This window comes from Limulus polyphemus, unplaced genomic scaffold (genome assembly GCF_000517525.1).
Source record: "Limulus polyphemus unplaced genomic scaffold, Limulus_polyphemus-2.1.2 Scaffold1605, whole genome shotgun sequence".
Lineage (NCBI taxonomy): Eukaryota > Metazoa > Arthropoda > Merostomata > Xiphosura > Limulidae > Limulus > Limulus polyphemus.
In genome coordinates this window covers 156,953-174,084 of record NW_013667215.1, presented here as the reverse complement: position 1 = coordinate 174,084, position 17,132 = coordinate 156,953, and the positions used below count along the sequence as shown (strand labels likewise).

Sequence of the window (17,132 nt, the reverse complement as noted above, 5' to 3'; positions counted from 1 at the left end):
AAACTTTAATTAATATAGTTATGTAGAGATCTATTATTTAAAAAAAAAAAAAAAAAAAAGTAAATACCATTTATTTTCTATATTCAACCCAAAAATCTGCACATTAAGTGTATTGCTTAATAAAATAATTAACAGAATATAGATTTCTATTCTAATATACATTTTGGAAACAGTAACTCATCCAACCAACCACTCTTAACCCATTCACTGTGACTGGAATGTACATCCCAGCTGCAGTGAAAGGATTAATAAACGTAACTCATAATTTGGTATAAAATAAATGTGAAAAAAGTTCACTGTTATAAGTTTAAAATTGTAACTTGTGTCAATAGTAAATTAGCTTATACCCTTTAGTAACTTTCTGAATTTACTTTATTTCTGGAAGTTACCATAAAAGATACCAGTATTCTGAAATAATTGTTTTAGGTTAAATAAATTTATATATGGTAATAGTTTTGAAATAACTTCTTGGAGAAGATTTTGTAACTTGAGCAGGGTGGAGTTAAGAAACAAATAGTTGATAGTAGGAATTGAAAACTTTCACAAGTTTTTTTTATAAATCCATAATACTTTGTAAAGCATAAAGATAAAATAACAAGATTGCAGAAGTTTTGATCTTATAGTATATTCAATGATTACAAGTACTAAAACATCTGAGAGAATTCAAAAACCCATTGGGGTAAAATTATTACAAGTCTTGAATAATAACTTTTCATACAGTTCCTACCATAAAGTATAAAGTTGTTAAAAAAAAATACAATGCTTAAATAGAACTTTACATTTCTTTGTGTCTTTTTTTTTTTTAACTCTTTAAGATTGAACAAATCATACACATAGTAACCAAATTTCTTGGATTAAATAGTTATTTTCATGTCACAAATGTAGAAATCAAACCTAAATATTAAGGATTTAAAGTGTCAGAAATATGGTATTTTGGAACTTATGATTAGATGAAACTTGTATATATAAATATATGTAATATAATTGGAACTTATGATTAGATGAAACTTGTATATAAATATATGTAATGTAATTTCAGGTGACTATAGAAAAAGGTAAGACATTACACATCAAGACACTTGCTGTAAGTGAGGACCCAACCAAGTCTGGGGAAAAAGAGGTATTCTTTGAACTGAATGGTCAGCTGAGGTCTGTGTTCATTAAGGACAAATCAATAACTGAGGTGAGTTGATGCAGTAATAAAGTCTGTTTCCTAAACCTCAAAAATCTACAGGAAAAACTGATTGTTATATTTTTTGCTTTACAGTGTTAGATAGAATCAAAGGAATTCAAGTTAGTGATTGGATTTTGATATGGATTCTTGATCTCTTGGGGAGTATGTGAGATCACAAAAGTGATTAAACTTGATTAAAGAACCAAAATTCTTGTGAAAAATTGATCTTTCTGATAAAACATCTGCACCTGAAAGCATTCATGTTATGTTTCTTTGTTTGTGATGTAGAAATAACTAACTTAGTATTTTACTAAAAGCACAACACACACACTTTTTTCAGAGAATATGAAAGTTTGCACGGGAAGAGAAAGTAAAAGTTACCTGGGGGGTTAAAGTGTGTGCATAAACTGAACATTAGGGGGAGTATGAAGTCTAGAAAACATGGCATTTATAGATTTTAAATGGAGCAATTCTATAAATTTACATGGTAAAATGCAGACAGGTAGTATGTGGTAACTTTAACATTATTAACAGGAATTAATTTGGCTTTTACCAGATATAATTGTTCTTCCTCCTGGTTTCTCCATCTATTGTAATTTTGATTTTATAATGAAATCATTTTCACAGAAAACATGTGACGGTTGCAGGTTCAAATCCCCGTCCCACCAAACATGCTCGCACTTTTAGCCGTGGGGCATTATAATGTGACAGTCAATTCCAATATTCATTGGTAAAAGAGTAGCCCAAAATTTGGCAGTGGTGGTGATGACTAGCTGCCTTCTCTCTAGTCCTTCACTTGTAAATTAGAGATGGCTAGCATAGATACCCCTTGTGTAGCTTTGCACAAAATTCAAAACAAATTCACAGAAAAAAATGTTTACTTACAAATTTCTCATGTTATAAGATAGTTAAGAAAAGCAACAAGTTTAGGGAAAAAGTACACAAAATACTTTTGTTAGTATTATTACTTAAATTATGAAAATGAATGTTCACACAATAGTTAAACTGAGCAATTTGAAACAACAGGATATATACTTACTTACTAGACTGATCGATTATTGTACAAACTATCTTCTTATGCTATTAAAATAGATTTAATGGAGCAGGTTAATAAAGCAAAATGTTAAAAAATTATAAATAGTGTTTGTGCCATATCTCTTAATATATATGTCATTGCGGTACAAATCAACATGAAACGATAGTGCTTTTTTCTGTGACAAACAAATTTGTCTTTTTAAAATTCTTCCATATATTTAGTTTTTAGGGTAGATTGGTAGATATTGTGATGAGTAATAAAATCAAATACACTCGCCCCATGCTTGGTTTTGCTAGCTCACAAAAATCATAATCATTAGCTGAAATTCCCCATTATGTTTGCTTGGTTGTCAAGGAGACACTTTTGTGCTACATCACCAAATTTTGTCCAATAGGAGCCCTCAGCTACAAATCTATAATAACTCAGATGATTTTACTGAAGCACATTTCGATTTTGAAAATTTCCAAATTAAAGTGCACTTCTTCAGCTCAGCAGGCTAACAAAGCCAAAACCAGGAAGACAGTATTTTACCATCACAATTAATAATTTGCAAGATCATACAGTTGATCAAGTAGAAATATGTCTTTGAGAATAAGTTTTTTTTTTTGCATGTTTCAGTTTATAAGGGTTTATCAAGAACATTTGAACATAACTTAAAAATATACAGAAGTCAAATATGCTAATCAAGCAATACTTAAAGGAGATGACAAAATATACATAAAATGCTTTTTTGAAATACTAGAAATAGCATAGCCATTCTCCATACATATATTGTTACTAGATTATAATTAATTTTTAGAAAACATGCTCATAAAACATTTACTTAGATACAATTTTGAGAAGAAAAATTAATCATTTCCCTTCATATGATGAGCATTCAGATTGTTGTTACATAGTTTCAAATTATAAGTATACTTGTTAGAAACAACTACCTTCTATTTAAGTAAAACAACCTTAAATCTTACATTTTAAGAAATATTTTCAGAAATTGTAGTCCTAAACAAACTTTTAAGCTCCCTTCGGCCATTTGATCTGGATGTCAAGTAAAAATATATTTTATGGAATGTTAATTATATATTTGATACACAAGAATAATTCAATTTCTTCTGATATGTTATCCCATGTCAGAAATATGTCTTCAGTATGGCTATACTACATCTGTATCTGTAATTTAAATGGTAGCATCAAATATGTTTTTACTGATTGTTTAACTAAAAGCTTGATTGTACAGTTTTTAAATGTAATGGCTAAATAATTAAAATATAAAATTTGTAATCTTGTTGCATCTGTTACTGTTGTAACAGACTTACATACCTGTTCATTTCTTGGCTCATACTCTTCAAGAATTTCATGTTTTTTAACACCTCTGTTACTAACCATTAACTGGATTTTTCAGGATCCAAGGCTTCACCCCAAAGCAATTAAGGGAGTTCGAGGTTCAGTAGGTGCCCCTATGCCAGGCACTGTCATAGATATTCCAGTAGAAGAAGGCCAGAAGGTTGAAAAGGGAGCACCTTTGATTGTGTTAAGTGCCATGAAAATGGAAATGGTTGTTCAGGCTCCCATGTCCGGCACCATCAAAGCCTTACGTGTCACAAAAGGCATGAAGTTGGAGGGAAATGACTTGCTTCTTGAAATATCTGAATGAAAAATTCGAATATTCTGAAGTTATACAACATAGTTTTTTGTGTTTTAATTATTGCAATTAACATGAATATCTTGATTTTTATATGAATAACAAAGTAGGTGCAGTGCACTGGTGCTGATGCTCTCTATTAAAAATTAGCATTGCTTCTAATTCACTGTAAAATGCTAAAAGCTTATGCAGAATTCTCATATATAGGGTATCTAGCACACACACAAGTCGGCAACTTTTAATTTTTATACATAAGAAAAATAACATTAAAACTTTAAGAAAATTTTAGGGGATGGAAAATACTGAAACAAAAAAAAACAGCTTTACAATTATATAGTTCGGTATTATTTCTTGCATTCAATTGCTTATTGTGTACCAAGTGTGTGAGTAGATGCACTCATTTGCTTTACATTCCTAAGTGTGGATTTCCCTTCTTTGCTGCTAAATCTTGTCATTAATATGATAATATATCTTGCTATATGCGAGCCAAAAAGATGGTAACTCACTGTAGTACATTATCTACGGGTTTATGATTATTTTTATATATAATCATAGTTAATCCTACGTATCAGAGAATACTTTATAACCATGGAACAAATGATATTAATATCACTAAACTTGTAAAATGGCATGCTAGGTTTTACTAATTAAAAATATAAATTTGTACATGACTTCCACTTCCTTGGTTGCACACATGTACTTTATGTTGTTGGATTTGCCACAGAAACTAAAATGATTAGCATTGTCTACATTAAAACATAACATTATGAATAAACCCTCACCTCGTATTATTAATTTTTTTTATGTACATTTATATTACGTACTGTTGAAGAGAGAAAGAAAGTTTGTAGTATGTTGTTTAGACTTATAAAATATTAATTGATAGGACACTTTATTTTCAATTTTAACATTAGTTTGAATGTATTATAGACATGCTGCAATGCCACATTGATTCACACAAATACTTTCAACTAACTTGGAGTTTATTTTTTGATGTGGAAATTGTTTGTTTTTGTATGAGAACCTCTGTTAGTATGAATCTTTGTGTTACTGTAATGATCTATTTTCATAAAACAAAACTAGTTCTACAGCACCACCACCACCCTTTTTTTTGTGCATAAAATTCAAATTATGTAGTGAATTATTCTGAAATTTATGTCATAGCAAACAAAATAGTAAGCCAGTTTAACACAAATTTTAAAAATACAGATTTTTAGGACTTGCTGTACAGTATACTAATATTAAAAAAACAAACATTAAAATATAAATCTTTCATTAGCTCTGTTATGGTTTAAGAGATTCATGAAAGTGAAATAGACTCAACCATAATGTTTCATATATCATTGAGTTAATGTGGTTAAGGTTTTTTTTTCCCCCTTTCCATCTTAAAATCTTGTGTATAATAGTTTCAGTTAATTGTTTTAATAATTAATCTGCAACTTGAATTTTAAAAAATTCCAAAATGAGAGATTTATCATCTTACTGGATGGTACATTGTAATGTTTTAAAATTGTGCAAGAGTGTAACATTAACAAATACATTTTCTGTCATCTGCTTCTAGTGTTTAAAGTAAAGAAAATTAAGAATTAGCTAGTCACTGCTTCATTAAATAAGTCATAACACATTCAAAAATCTTCATTATACGTTAGTTTTAGTTTCACAATGAAGTTCGTTAAATGAGTATGAATCTCTTGAAAGAAAAAAAAGTCCCTTATTAAGAGGATCCTTTATCTTGTAACTGGTTTATAATAAACTATATATAGGTGTGAAAACATTTTGAACTTTTTTTAAGGAAGAGATAAGTGATTGCTGCAAGCAGAAATTGATTTTAATTTTGATCCATTGATTTATGGTAATTATAAATGTTGTTGTCTTTAATTCTGAGTACTGAATTATCAAAACTTTCATAAAGATCAGACTGTAACTAGTTTAATTATTTCTTCATTGCATTGGAGTCTTTGATGTGATCTCACACACACGCACACATGACTTTATATATATCCTACTTATTGCCTATGTTATTTCTCACTCTGTTTTGAATTACTTTTATATAAACTTGTACATTATTTAATTACAAAGATTCTAACCATAAAACATTAAATGCAGTTACTGGTTTGTAACTTTTGTATTAGAATTTGTATTGTGTATGAAGAATTTTTAGTTCTGACATCAGTGGTTATTAACCAAGAGAGCTACATACATAATAGTCCATTTTTATTTACACATTGCATTCTGTTGTGGTTTTTGTTTCAATACTACAGAAAATAGTGTTTCAATCAATCATTCGCATAATATTGACTGAATTAAAGCAAACTAAGTAGGTTTTTTCTTTCTCATTCCTTCTTAAAAGGGTTCTATTGCAAAATGTTTTCATGGTATATTTACCTCAAGAAAATAAATTTCTTCTATGCATAGATGTTTGTATTGAATTCTCTCTCTCTCTTGTGTTTTTTGGTAAATAATATTGTGTTACTGATACTTACTCCAATTGGAATTTGCAAATGATTTAAATACAACTAATAGTTACAACTTGCTTGCGTAATTTAGTTCACACTATACAGTTCTAGGAACTGATGATATAAATAGTGCTTCAACCACTTCTATGTCTGTCTTATCCAGCCTGATGAGTTCTAATATTGGAATGAAGGGCCTCATTACCATTGAATGTAACAGATGTTGTGTGGTTGACATATTATATATTCTTTTTTGTTTTCACTAAAGTTCTCAGAATTTCTTGTAAAATACAACCAGTTTAATTTCAACCTTTGGATTACAAGTGTAGTTTCAACAAATTCCTCTATGTGTTCTTTGTTTTCATCAGACTGCCCAGTGTAATGTTGTGATTTTTTTATAGTCATTTATAAACATAATATTCTGACTTTGCTCATTATAATAATAGCGGGTTAAATATCTCATCAAATTTATTTACTTGCATTTGTTGATGTTATAATAGTGGAGCTGTAAATTTACATGAACAGTAATACTTAAAACATCATTTAACATAGTTATTGGAAAGTTCTTTGGAGATAATGTTGTCAAATATAATAACTAGGATTTTTGAAAGATGAACTAGAATTTTGTAAGGATTTTCATGGTAGGAGGGAGAGCTACAGAATACTTTTTGATTTTTCAGGTGAAGACCATAACATACAAAAAAAAAAGTCATCAGAATGAAATTTTTTTTTCTTTACACATTAAAATAAATTTATTGGAGATCATTTCATTTTTATATTATATCTTTATTAGGATGGTATTAAGTTATATCCTAACATTAAGTAACAAATATAAAACTGTATTTCAAAATCTTGAATAAAGACCCAAACCCATTTTTATTTCATAAAAATTTGACAAGAATTTTTACAGGAAAAATATTAGTCAGTAATGGTTGCTTTGCCCTTAAAGATTATATATATACCATGATTTGGAATCCATCTTTTTGGCTATACCTGAGTGTGCTTAAAACAGTTTTTGAACAAAATGAAATTTACACTGAATATTTTAGGATGATAAATTAACCTTGTAAGGAGAGCCTCTCTCTTCCTATCATTAGGTTGTACAAATGTAATAAGTTTGAACTTAGTTTACAGAAAAATATGTTATTATATTTTAAAAGTTTAATTTTCTTTGAAATTTATATTTGCTATTGATAGTTATAAGATTTATTGAGGTGAGAATAAAATTTGGTAAACAACTGAACTGGTTGTGTGATGTCTGTTATTCATATATTTATGCATACTAGCAAGATTAAGATAATATTTTATTCTTTATATATTTGTTCTGTTACAGAGTAAATTAAAAATGAAAATAAATATGTATTCTGTGTAGTATAAAAAGTAAATTGTTATTAGTGTAAACATTTTGTAAAGTAAATATTCTGTTAGCAAAGATCATTTTATTAAGGTGTAGATTAAGTGTTTTTAGAGTATTCACGTCAAATTTAGTTTTAAAAAAAAGATTTCGTACAGAATTGTTCAAATGTGGGAGTTTGATAGTTAAATACATTGTAATTTGTTCTTAATGTTTTGATGTCTTTATTCAGAATCTTGCTCTCCTGATGGTGGTGTTTCCATGTGTTATGGCAAGTTAACAACTTACATTTGACAAAATGGCATTTAATATATATCAAGACGTGTGTATAAATGAACATGAAACAAACACTTTTTATGTTAAGATCAGTAATGCTAGATCATGTTTGAAAAGAATGTGGCATTTCTTAGTAAAAGAACAGGTTTAATATTAGCCCAGAGATGATAACTGGACTTCGCATATTAAAATATCATTATTATTAGACAAGAAATGTTCTTTCATCCTTTAAGTAAGAATAACTAAGCTGCCTCATTACTTCTGAGGTTTTAAACCTAGTAGCTAGAAAAAAAAATCTTCAATCATTGAAAATTAACACCACCTCTAAAGTACCAAGTGTGAGAAATGTCTGTATGACGTTATCCTTTCGTCTTCTTTTTCATCAAAAGTCTATCAATTCAAGCATTGTATCTAGCCAATATGTTAATGAGCAGATGGTAAATATAAGAGTATGAAGGCTGCTTAACATTGCTCTTATCTGTGCTATTGTATCGCCAATAATAAACACGTTACGTTTTCAACAGATAAGTCATAAAAAAAATCAAGCTACTTGACAAATAATGATAAAAATGAATAACTGTATACAAGTTCATACATTAGAAATGACATTTTTAATGGTATACAGTAGATACAATGTGAGAGTTATGGTTCAAAATTATTGAAAAAGGTCACAGATGGTCAACCAGATTTTGAGTGACTGAATAATGTTTACTTAAGTTGGTGTTCAATTTCAAATGTATGGAAGTTATAGGTTGTTTGGGGTAGCAAAATTGTTTGATTAGTTCTTGTGATATTGATTACTAAACTGCAATGCATCAGTACAGTAGGTTATTGAATTTAATGTCATTTTGTATCATCTAGAAACTAGAACATGTAATTTCTTAGAATAATGTAAAAAGAAAAAAATTCAGATCAATAAAAATTCTTGCAAATTTTGTGCAATTTTCTCATTACAGGTTTGTACTTTTGTATAAATCAACTGTTAAGCAGTTATTGACAAATGTCCGTTTTTAATTCTTTGCAATTTGATCATTTTTTTTTCTGCACTTAAATTTTACAGTAAAATTCATATTTATACTTTTTGTTTTGAATATTTGTGTCAAAAACAAATTTTCTACACAAATCATTAAAAGGATTTTTATTAAACTAGAAGGTATACATTGTCTGCAAAGCTTTTCTAGTAGAATTAGCATATATAAGAATATTTCGTATCCTTTTTAAATTGTGTGCGCAAGTTGATTTTCCAGTAACAGAGCTTGTTTGTTGCACATCCCACACATTTAGTAAATTATGCTTGATTATTTCTGTTGATAAATATGAGAAACCAGGTACCTGAGAATGGATGACTTTTGTGAACAGAAAATCAAATCCCAAAATTAGTCTTAAAGCAATGGAAGTTGCTTAATCACTATTTCTAGAGAAACTTTTAAATATAGTTATTAATTTATGAAAGAAAACTAGTTTCAAGATTGTGAGATGAAAAAAAATTAACACTAAAATGCTGTTTCAGTTACACTGATAAAATCTAAAAAAGTCATTGTAAAACAAGATTCTGTTAATCTTTCAAAACATTAATAAATGTTGGTGATTTGTTATCACTATAGAAGTTACTGTGCACACAGTATGAGAATTGGGATGGATGAAAATTAAAGAAGGGGATGAGATCAACATTCTGACTGTTAACAATAAAAAGGTGTCTACTATATGAGCAACAAAAATTTAAGTCATTTGCTATGGATCAAAATGACTGAGTGAAAGAAAATATTTGTAATGTATTAATTATAGCTAAACTGCAGTCCCTCAGTGGTAAGTTTGAGGGCTTGAAACAGTAAAAATCTGGTTTCAATATCCATGGTGGGCATAGTTCAGATAGACCATTGTGTTTTAACAATAGACTAGCTAACATTTTATTTTTAAAAACTTTCACTACTAGGAAAAAGTCTGCAAAAGTAATGTCATTGTACTGATAAGAAATTGGAATATCTCCATATCTTAAGTCTGGTATCTAAATTGACAGGGATTAAGGTGATCTGTTAAGCACTTGTTGGTGAAGAAATTATTTTCTTGTACCTGCTCTACTGATAAAATATCAGTATGAAAATAATTTTTTGATGAAAGTTCATGGACTCCCTGATTCATGTTTGTAACTAGTTTTCCAGCAAGTGTGGAGTTGAGCAAGAGAGAGAAAGTTTATGCATAACACACTTGAGGAAATACTGACCGAGCTTATATGATATTTAGATTCTGATGTCTGACATCAAGTAACTGTGAAACGCAGATTCCAGAAACTTCATGCAGAAAATTGTAATAAACTGAAATAGCTGATGGTAAACAAATTAAAAATAATAATCAATTAATGGCCAGCTTCTGTTCAGCAAAGTAAGTTTAACAGGTTGCTGAAAAAGAAGTTTTTTTTTTTTTTAAATATCTGCACAGGAAAAAGGTAAAATAAACACTTGTGTTATACTGTCCTTTCATACTTGAACTAGGATACTTAATGCATCATCTTACAATTGTTAATTTCCTACATCAGTGAATATTCCAAGTATTATATACAAGGAAGTGAACCCCCAACTCATAACATCTTGTACAAGTAACTGTATCACCCCTTGAGATGGACTTGCAACACTACAGGAAATAAACAAAGCCACTGGGTCAGTCTGGTACAAGCTACTATGGGATAATTATTGCTTTATAGCTTTTACTCAAGCAAAAGGATGAGTATAAGTTGATGACCTTTTGACATCAAATTTAGAAGGATATAATTAACTACGTCCACAGTGCCTAAACAAAAATTTTGAAAAATTACCTGAATATAACTTGCTTCAGATATATTCTTAAAACTAGTTATGGAAGGGTGAAATTTAACAGATATTTATACTGTGATACTACTAAACTTGGGTCATAGTTACACATTAAAATTCAACTGATTTTCAGTCAATACCACAATTAATTCAGGGTCATTATACTACAGGTTTTTGTTTTTTTTCTGCCCAAGTCTCAAAATTACATATATTAAAAGTGAGTTGTCTTTTGGAAGCTTGATTATTTTCAATATTCAATAAAAAGGTCTGGATTACTTTCTTATGTCTGATGACAAACCCAATTGGGTAACATAACTAGTTGAGATTATTGCACTAACGATGATAGTGTTGCCAATGTTAATAAGTCTTGGACAAAACAACTATTTTATAATTAAATGGTGACAAATATTGAGATATTATAGACCTTGAGCATGACTTTGCTTAAAATTTAATATGACCTTAAGATCACTGGCAAAGGTTATTTGGACAGAGACAAAATTCATGCTAAGTAATAAAACTTTCAGGATTAAAAACACTTAAATAAACATTTTTTCCAACCAAGTTTGTTTCAGGGTTGTGATTATGGTTTGGTTTGAATTTTGTGCAAAGCTACACGAGGGCTAATTTAGCAGTGTAAGACTAGAAGGCAGCTAGTCATCACTGCCAACTGTTGGGCTACTCTTTTTACCAATGAATAGTGGGATTGACTCTCACATTATAGCATCCCCATGACTGAAAGGGCGTACTTGTATGATGGGACGGGGGATTCGAACCCGCAAGTCGAGCACCCTAACCCCCTGGCCATTGTGAATATTATAAATTTATTAAAATGACTAGAATAAATTTCAGCTTCATTAAACTTTTTATTAGTGAGTGTACAAGGCTAAACAAAAAACAACTATATGTCTTAATGTTGTTTTTATATATGACATGATGTAATAGTCTTTAGGATGTGTTTGGTTCTACATCCGTTTTAAAGTAATTGATTAACAACATTTATAAAACTAATTTATTTTACATACTGTATGTAGCACTAGTTGAATATTTGTTTTAAAACAAAGCCACATTGGATTATCTGCTGAATCCACTGTGAGGAACTGAACTCCAGATTTTAGTGTTGTAAGTCTGTAGACGTATAGCTGTTCCACTAAAGGGACATGGATTTTTTAACAATTTTACTGAAATCACATCTTATCACTGTATATTTCATGTTTTTTAGAGAGATTTATGAATTAGAAGCATACTTTCAATTGTAATGAGTTTCCAAAAATGTAATTCTAATAGTACAAGATTAATGATAAAATTTAGATTTATGTTAATTATATACAGTACATTATTATTAAGTGTACCTTGAATGTTTGAACTGTCAGGTAATTGGTTTAAAAATTAATTCACTGTTAATAAAATATTGTATAAGTGTCCTTGCAGAATGATGTTGTACATGACTCAATGTTTATCTCTTCCCCATGTATAGTAGCTGAATTTAAGTATCTCAAATAATATAGAGGCCATTATAAAGGAACACTCCCTAGTAGTTTATACAATTTTGAAACCATCTGACCAATAAAGTACCCTTTATAGAAAGATAAGAAAAAACTGTAAACAATATATCATTAGTAAAACAGCGTACAGGTCTGTGAATCTGCCATCTACTAATAGGTTAAAGTTTAGAAAAAGTGAGTCACTAAAAACTAAGCATATTCAGATCCTTTCTCTTTAAAAATCAATTCCAAATCATACCAACAGTTTTAATTTTTAATCTCTTATAACTAGAATCAGACAGGAGTCTAGATGGTGAATGTTTCAAGTTTTTTTTCTTCTTACACCAAATACTTCATCATACATTTTGTTACTCTTAACAAAAATTCAATTCTTTCATGAAACAACTTTGAAGGATTGCATGATTCACAGTTGATTTAACTTCCCGACTTTCTTTTCTTCAACGTGTGGTATATGAATATACCTTATGTTTTCAACTTTTTATAATATTATTTATTCTGTACATGTGCAGGTTTCACATAATACACAGTCAAGAGAACTGTTAAATTCATCCAATTCTATCCACCTTTGTTTTATTGTCATTATATAGGATATAATATCTGTTCTGCACATGGGTGGCATGGCTGTAATGCTGTACTTATGCAAGAGTATTGAGAGCAGTGTCTTTCAATGGTAATTCAGGTTGTATCTAGAGGTTACGGCTCTCCTATGCTTGAATGAGAATTACTGGTAACTCTGAGTGAATATATTTCTTGTGAAGTAAGGGATGTTGGATTTAAAGTCTGATACTAGTGATAGTGTCCTTCTGACCTCGAAAAGTAAGTAGTCCAGTATTTAACAACAGTAAGTACACATACTTTATTTGAGAATTAATAAATACTGTTTGCTTCATATAATACTATGTGTCCAGTCTTTTTTTTCACTGACTCAGTTATTCAGATTTAGTATTATTCCATAATAAATACCTTGATCAATATTCCTGTTACTCTGTGGGACCTATCCTACAGTCACTAAAAAATTAGATAAGGCCAAATCAAAAAATACCTTGTTCTATAAATATTTCTATTTTAGTTTTCTTTATTTTTTTTTATGGAGATTGGAATAATGGAAAGTTGGCAGTGCTGTCTTCTCTCCCATTGGTTATCCACCCAGCTGATCAATTCTTACAAGATTTAGTATCGAAGTAAATTCTAAACTTTCTTTTACTTTAGGAAAATAAGATTAAGCTAGAACCAAAAAAATAAGTTGTTTTACAAATATTTCATCCAGAATTACAAATATCAATATTCAATCCTTACTTTTCTTTTCTTTATAACCAAAAATTTACTGCCTTCTAATGACTTAAAAACCTGATATTTTTTTTTAGACTGTCTACTTTGGATACTTATGCAAGTAAGAACAGCCTGTCTGTCATCACAATATAAAAATATTTTGCATGTTTAAATGTGAAAAAATTTTGTTCACTGCCTCGTAAAAGTTAAAACTAGTTTTTGAGAGCCTGTAATTACAATCAAGAAGAGAAGACATAAATACATGTTTCTACCAAAGCCCAGAGGAAACTGTATATAAACATTGATGCTCAATCTAACATGTATGATTGCAGTATAATTTATCATCCATGTGGATAGCCAAAAGGAGAAAATATGGTAGTGTCAGCAATACAAGTAGCCTAAACCGGCTTTCACTTTTTTAACAATGTTGATATTATAATATACAGATGAATTAGACCTAGTTGTCATTAAATTCCTAAATAGTCCATTACTGAATTCTTCCCAAAAGTGAAAATCTTAACTCCTGTAAGTTTAAATAATAATCCACTCTGACCAAATCAAATTTTCATATTACCAATCATTTTATTTATCCCTGCCAACTTCTGATTACCAAACATATGCAATATTTGAAATGGAAAAGTTGTCCAGGCCTAATTTACTCCTTTTTGTATTTTTATATCTTTGTAATTGTAAACACTATATGTTAAAGTATAATAGATCAATACTTTTAAAAGTATTAGTTCTATAAGACTGATGTAGTTTAGGTTTACCTTATTTAGTATTAGAGTTGTCTCCAATTATATTTCAATTATTACCTACTGTAGAAATTTACAAAATAACGTCACTCCTTAACACCAACAGTAATGACCAATGGTATAAGACAAAAATCACTATATCAACTATAGCAAAAGCTTGTTAAAAAACTTATTTTTTACGTTTAAATTTACTCTTAGACTTGAATTTTTTTCCAGGTTGCCTCTTGTTACCTATTCTTCTTTCGAGTTTTCTGTGATCAGATGCTATGCTTCTCAAGCTTTTCACAGATTTCTTGTTGACATTTCCTAGATCTTCAGCAAATGATCTTTTTTGTGAATTTTTTCTTTTAATTCTAGTTTTTTTGTCACGCTCATCAATAGTTTTTATCCGCTGAGGTTTCCGTGATCTTTTTATCGATCTTGCCTGATACTGTGCAACTTTCTCCAACTCATGAATAACACGACCTTCAGCTGTATTGTTTATTTTTCCCCCTTGCTTTTTCTTCTTACCTTTAAAATCTGATAACCTTTTTTCAGCTTCATGTCTTTTCTTCTCTTTGACAGTTTGATACCAATTTCGTTTGTGCTTATGTACCTCAGATGATTTACCAATCATTTCTTCAACCTTTTTAATTTTTTGGTCTGATAAATTGATTTCCTTTTCCACCTTCTCAGTCTTTAATATTTGTTCAATATTATTTTCTAAGGATGCAATCCGATCATGATAATGAGACACAACAACCTGTGGTACAATTCGATGCTTCACTGGATTTCTAGCTTTTTTAATAATTTCTTTCAACAACTTCCGTTCACTTTCTCCAACCATGGACACTGATCTTCCACTGTGTCCAGCTCTTGCTGTACGTCCAACACGATGAATATAATGTTGAAGAGTATTTGGCATTGTGAAATTGATTATAGTGCAAACTCCAGGAATGTCCAGTCCCCTGGCAGCAACATCAGTGGCAATAAGTACATCAACCTCCTCCTCTTGGAACCTTCTCAGAGCTTCTAGTCGATGAATCTGATTTAAATTTCCATGAAGTTCATCCACTTTGATTTCCATCAGCTCCAACATAACACGAAGACGATGAACCTGCTTTTTTGTCTGAACAAAAATCAAAACTCGTTCATGAAAAGTACGACTAACTAGTGCTGCTAAAATTGGTTCTCTATCTCCTTCTCGATTTTCTCTAATTCGAATAAACTCTTGCCTTAAATTAAAAGCAACTTCAGTGTTACTATTGATAAAAATTTTCACTGGATCTTTCAGAGAAACTACAGCCAGATCCTGTACCATTTCACTGAGTGTAGCAGAAAACAGCATTGTTTGACGAGTGTGAGCACAATCTCTAATAATCTCTTTCATCTGCTCAGCAAAATACTCATCTAGCATTCTGTCTGCTTCATCAAGAATCAGTATTTCTATGTTACATAATCCAAAAGATGGTGTATTATGAATATGATCAATCAAACGCCCAGGAGTAGCTATGACTATATCCGGTGTTTTTCGCAAAGCATGCTCTTGAGCAGCTAAGTCTAATCCACCAACTGAGAGAGCTATTTCAATATTAGTAAACTGTGAAAGTTGTCTGGAAACTTTATAAACTTGAACACCAAGTTCTCTGGTTGGCACTAGCACTAACACCCTTGTAACTGGCTGTTGTTTGGGTTTATAGAGAAGTCTTTCTAAAACAGGAAGCATGAATGCTGCAGTTTTTCCTGTCCCTGTTGCTGCACATCCACAAATATCTCGACCCATAAGTGCAACTGGGATAGTTGCTGCTTGTACTGGTGTTGGATATAAAAAGTTCATAGCAGTTATAGCTTTTTGTAATGGTCTAGAAAGATTCATTTGTTGAAATGTCAAACTTTTATCATAAATAAGTCCTTCAGGAAACACTTCAATGCAGTCTTTTTCAGACTTGTATTCAACCCTCACTTCTTTACTTTCATTAATTTTTTGATGCTTATGTTTATCAAATTTAGTTTTCAAAACATCTTTCGTCATTACTTCATTTTTTTGTTCATTATTACGTCCCTTAACTTTAACCGATTCTTGAAGTTGAACGTTTTTTTCCTCATTTTGGGATTTTGATTTTTTTTTACAAGAATGAGTCAAATCTTCCCAAGTGTCTTGGTAATAGTCAGTAGCACTATTAATGAACTTGAAACTATCATTAAAATCTAGATTAGCTATATGTCGTTTCTGCTTCACACAGTTAAGTTCTGGTTCACTGTCGTTTTCGTCACTGCTCTCCGATTCAAGTGATATATCTTCATCCTCCTGTATTGTTCTCATTAGGCCTAGACCTGGTTCATGATGCAGTACACTAACCATGTTTCTTAAATTTGTCTTTAAACGATCAAACAAAAGAAAAACACTCTAAAAGCATACGCAAACAGCAACGCTCAATGTGCTAATCAGTTATATTTATAATCACATTCGCTAACTGGCAGCAAAATATAATAACATTCCAGACGAATATGAACGTTATATTTTTATAGCTCTAAATACTAAGCAGCCTTAACTTATCACGGAACCACGTGGCTTTGAAATGTTTTGCCACACGTTTTTCAAGTTATGACAAAATAAATGGACTAAATAAGTTTACCAATTTTAATATGTAACAATCCATACGTATTATAAAACATACTATCTTCTTTGGCTATCGACACATAAAATAATTTTATTAATATATATGCAATTCTTGATACTCACTAATTTGAATATATTTAATTTCTTCATATAGAAATTACTATACCACTACATACGCAGGCGTCGTTCATATGAAATAACTGCATCTCATCTGATACAGACTTAACCCTCAAATAATCGACTTATATATTGTTTGTTGGTTTGTTTTTGAATT

The 17,132-nt window shown here is 30.1% G+C and overlaps 2 protein-coding genes across 3 annotated transcripts in view; one reads left to right on the top strand and one right to left on the bottom strand.

Annotated features, from left to right (window-relative positions):
* Positions 1–8,558, top strand: part of LOC106464277 (pyruvate carboxylase, mitochondrial-like) — an 82,973-nt gene extending 74,415 nt beyond the window's left edge. For both annotated transcript variants that reach the window (XM_013924404.2, XM_013924405.2), the window contains exons 20-21: positions 1,040–1,183; positions 3,607–8,558. In XM_013924404.2, coding sequence (XP_013779858.1) covers positions 1,040–1,183; positions 3,607–3,858 — 396 coding nt within the window. In that variant the 3' untranslated portion in view covers positions 3,859–8,558. The remainder of the gene's footprint in view (positions 1–1,039; positions 1,184–3,606) is intronic.
* Positions 8,559–14,066: 5,508 nt separating this feature from the next.
* Positions 14,067–16,790, bottom strand: LOC106464281 (probable ATP-dependent RNA helicase DDX27). The gene has a single exon (XM_013924408.2). It carries the CDS (start codon positions 16,598–16,600, stop codon positions 14,429–14,431), a length of 2,172 nt encoding a protein of 723 aa, XP_013779862.1. The 5' UTR covers positions 16,601–16,790; the 3' UTR covers positions 14,067–14,428.
* Between the last annotated feature and the right edge of the window lie 342 nt (positions 16,791–17,132).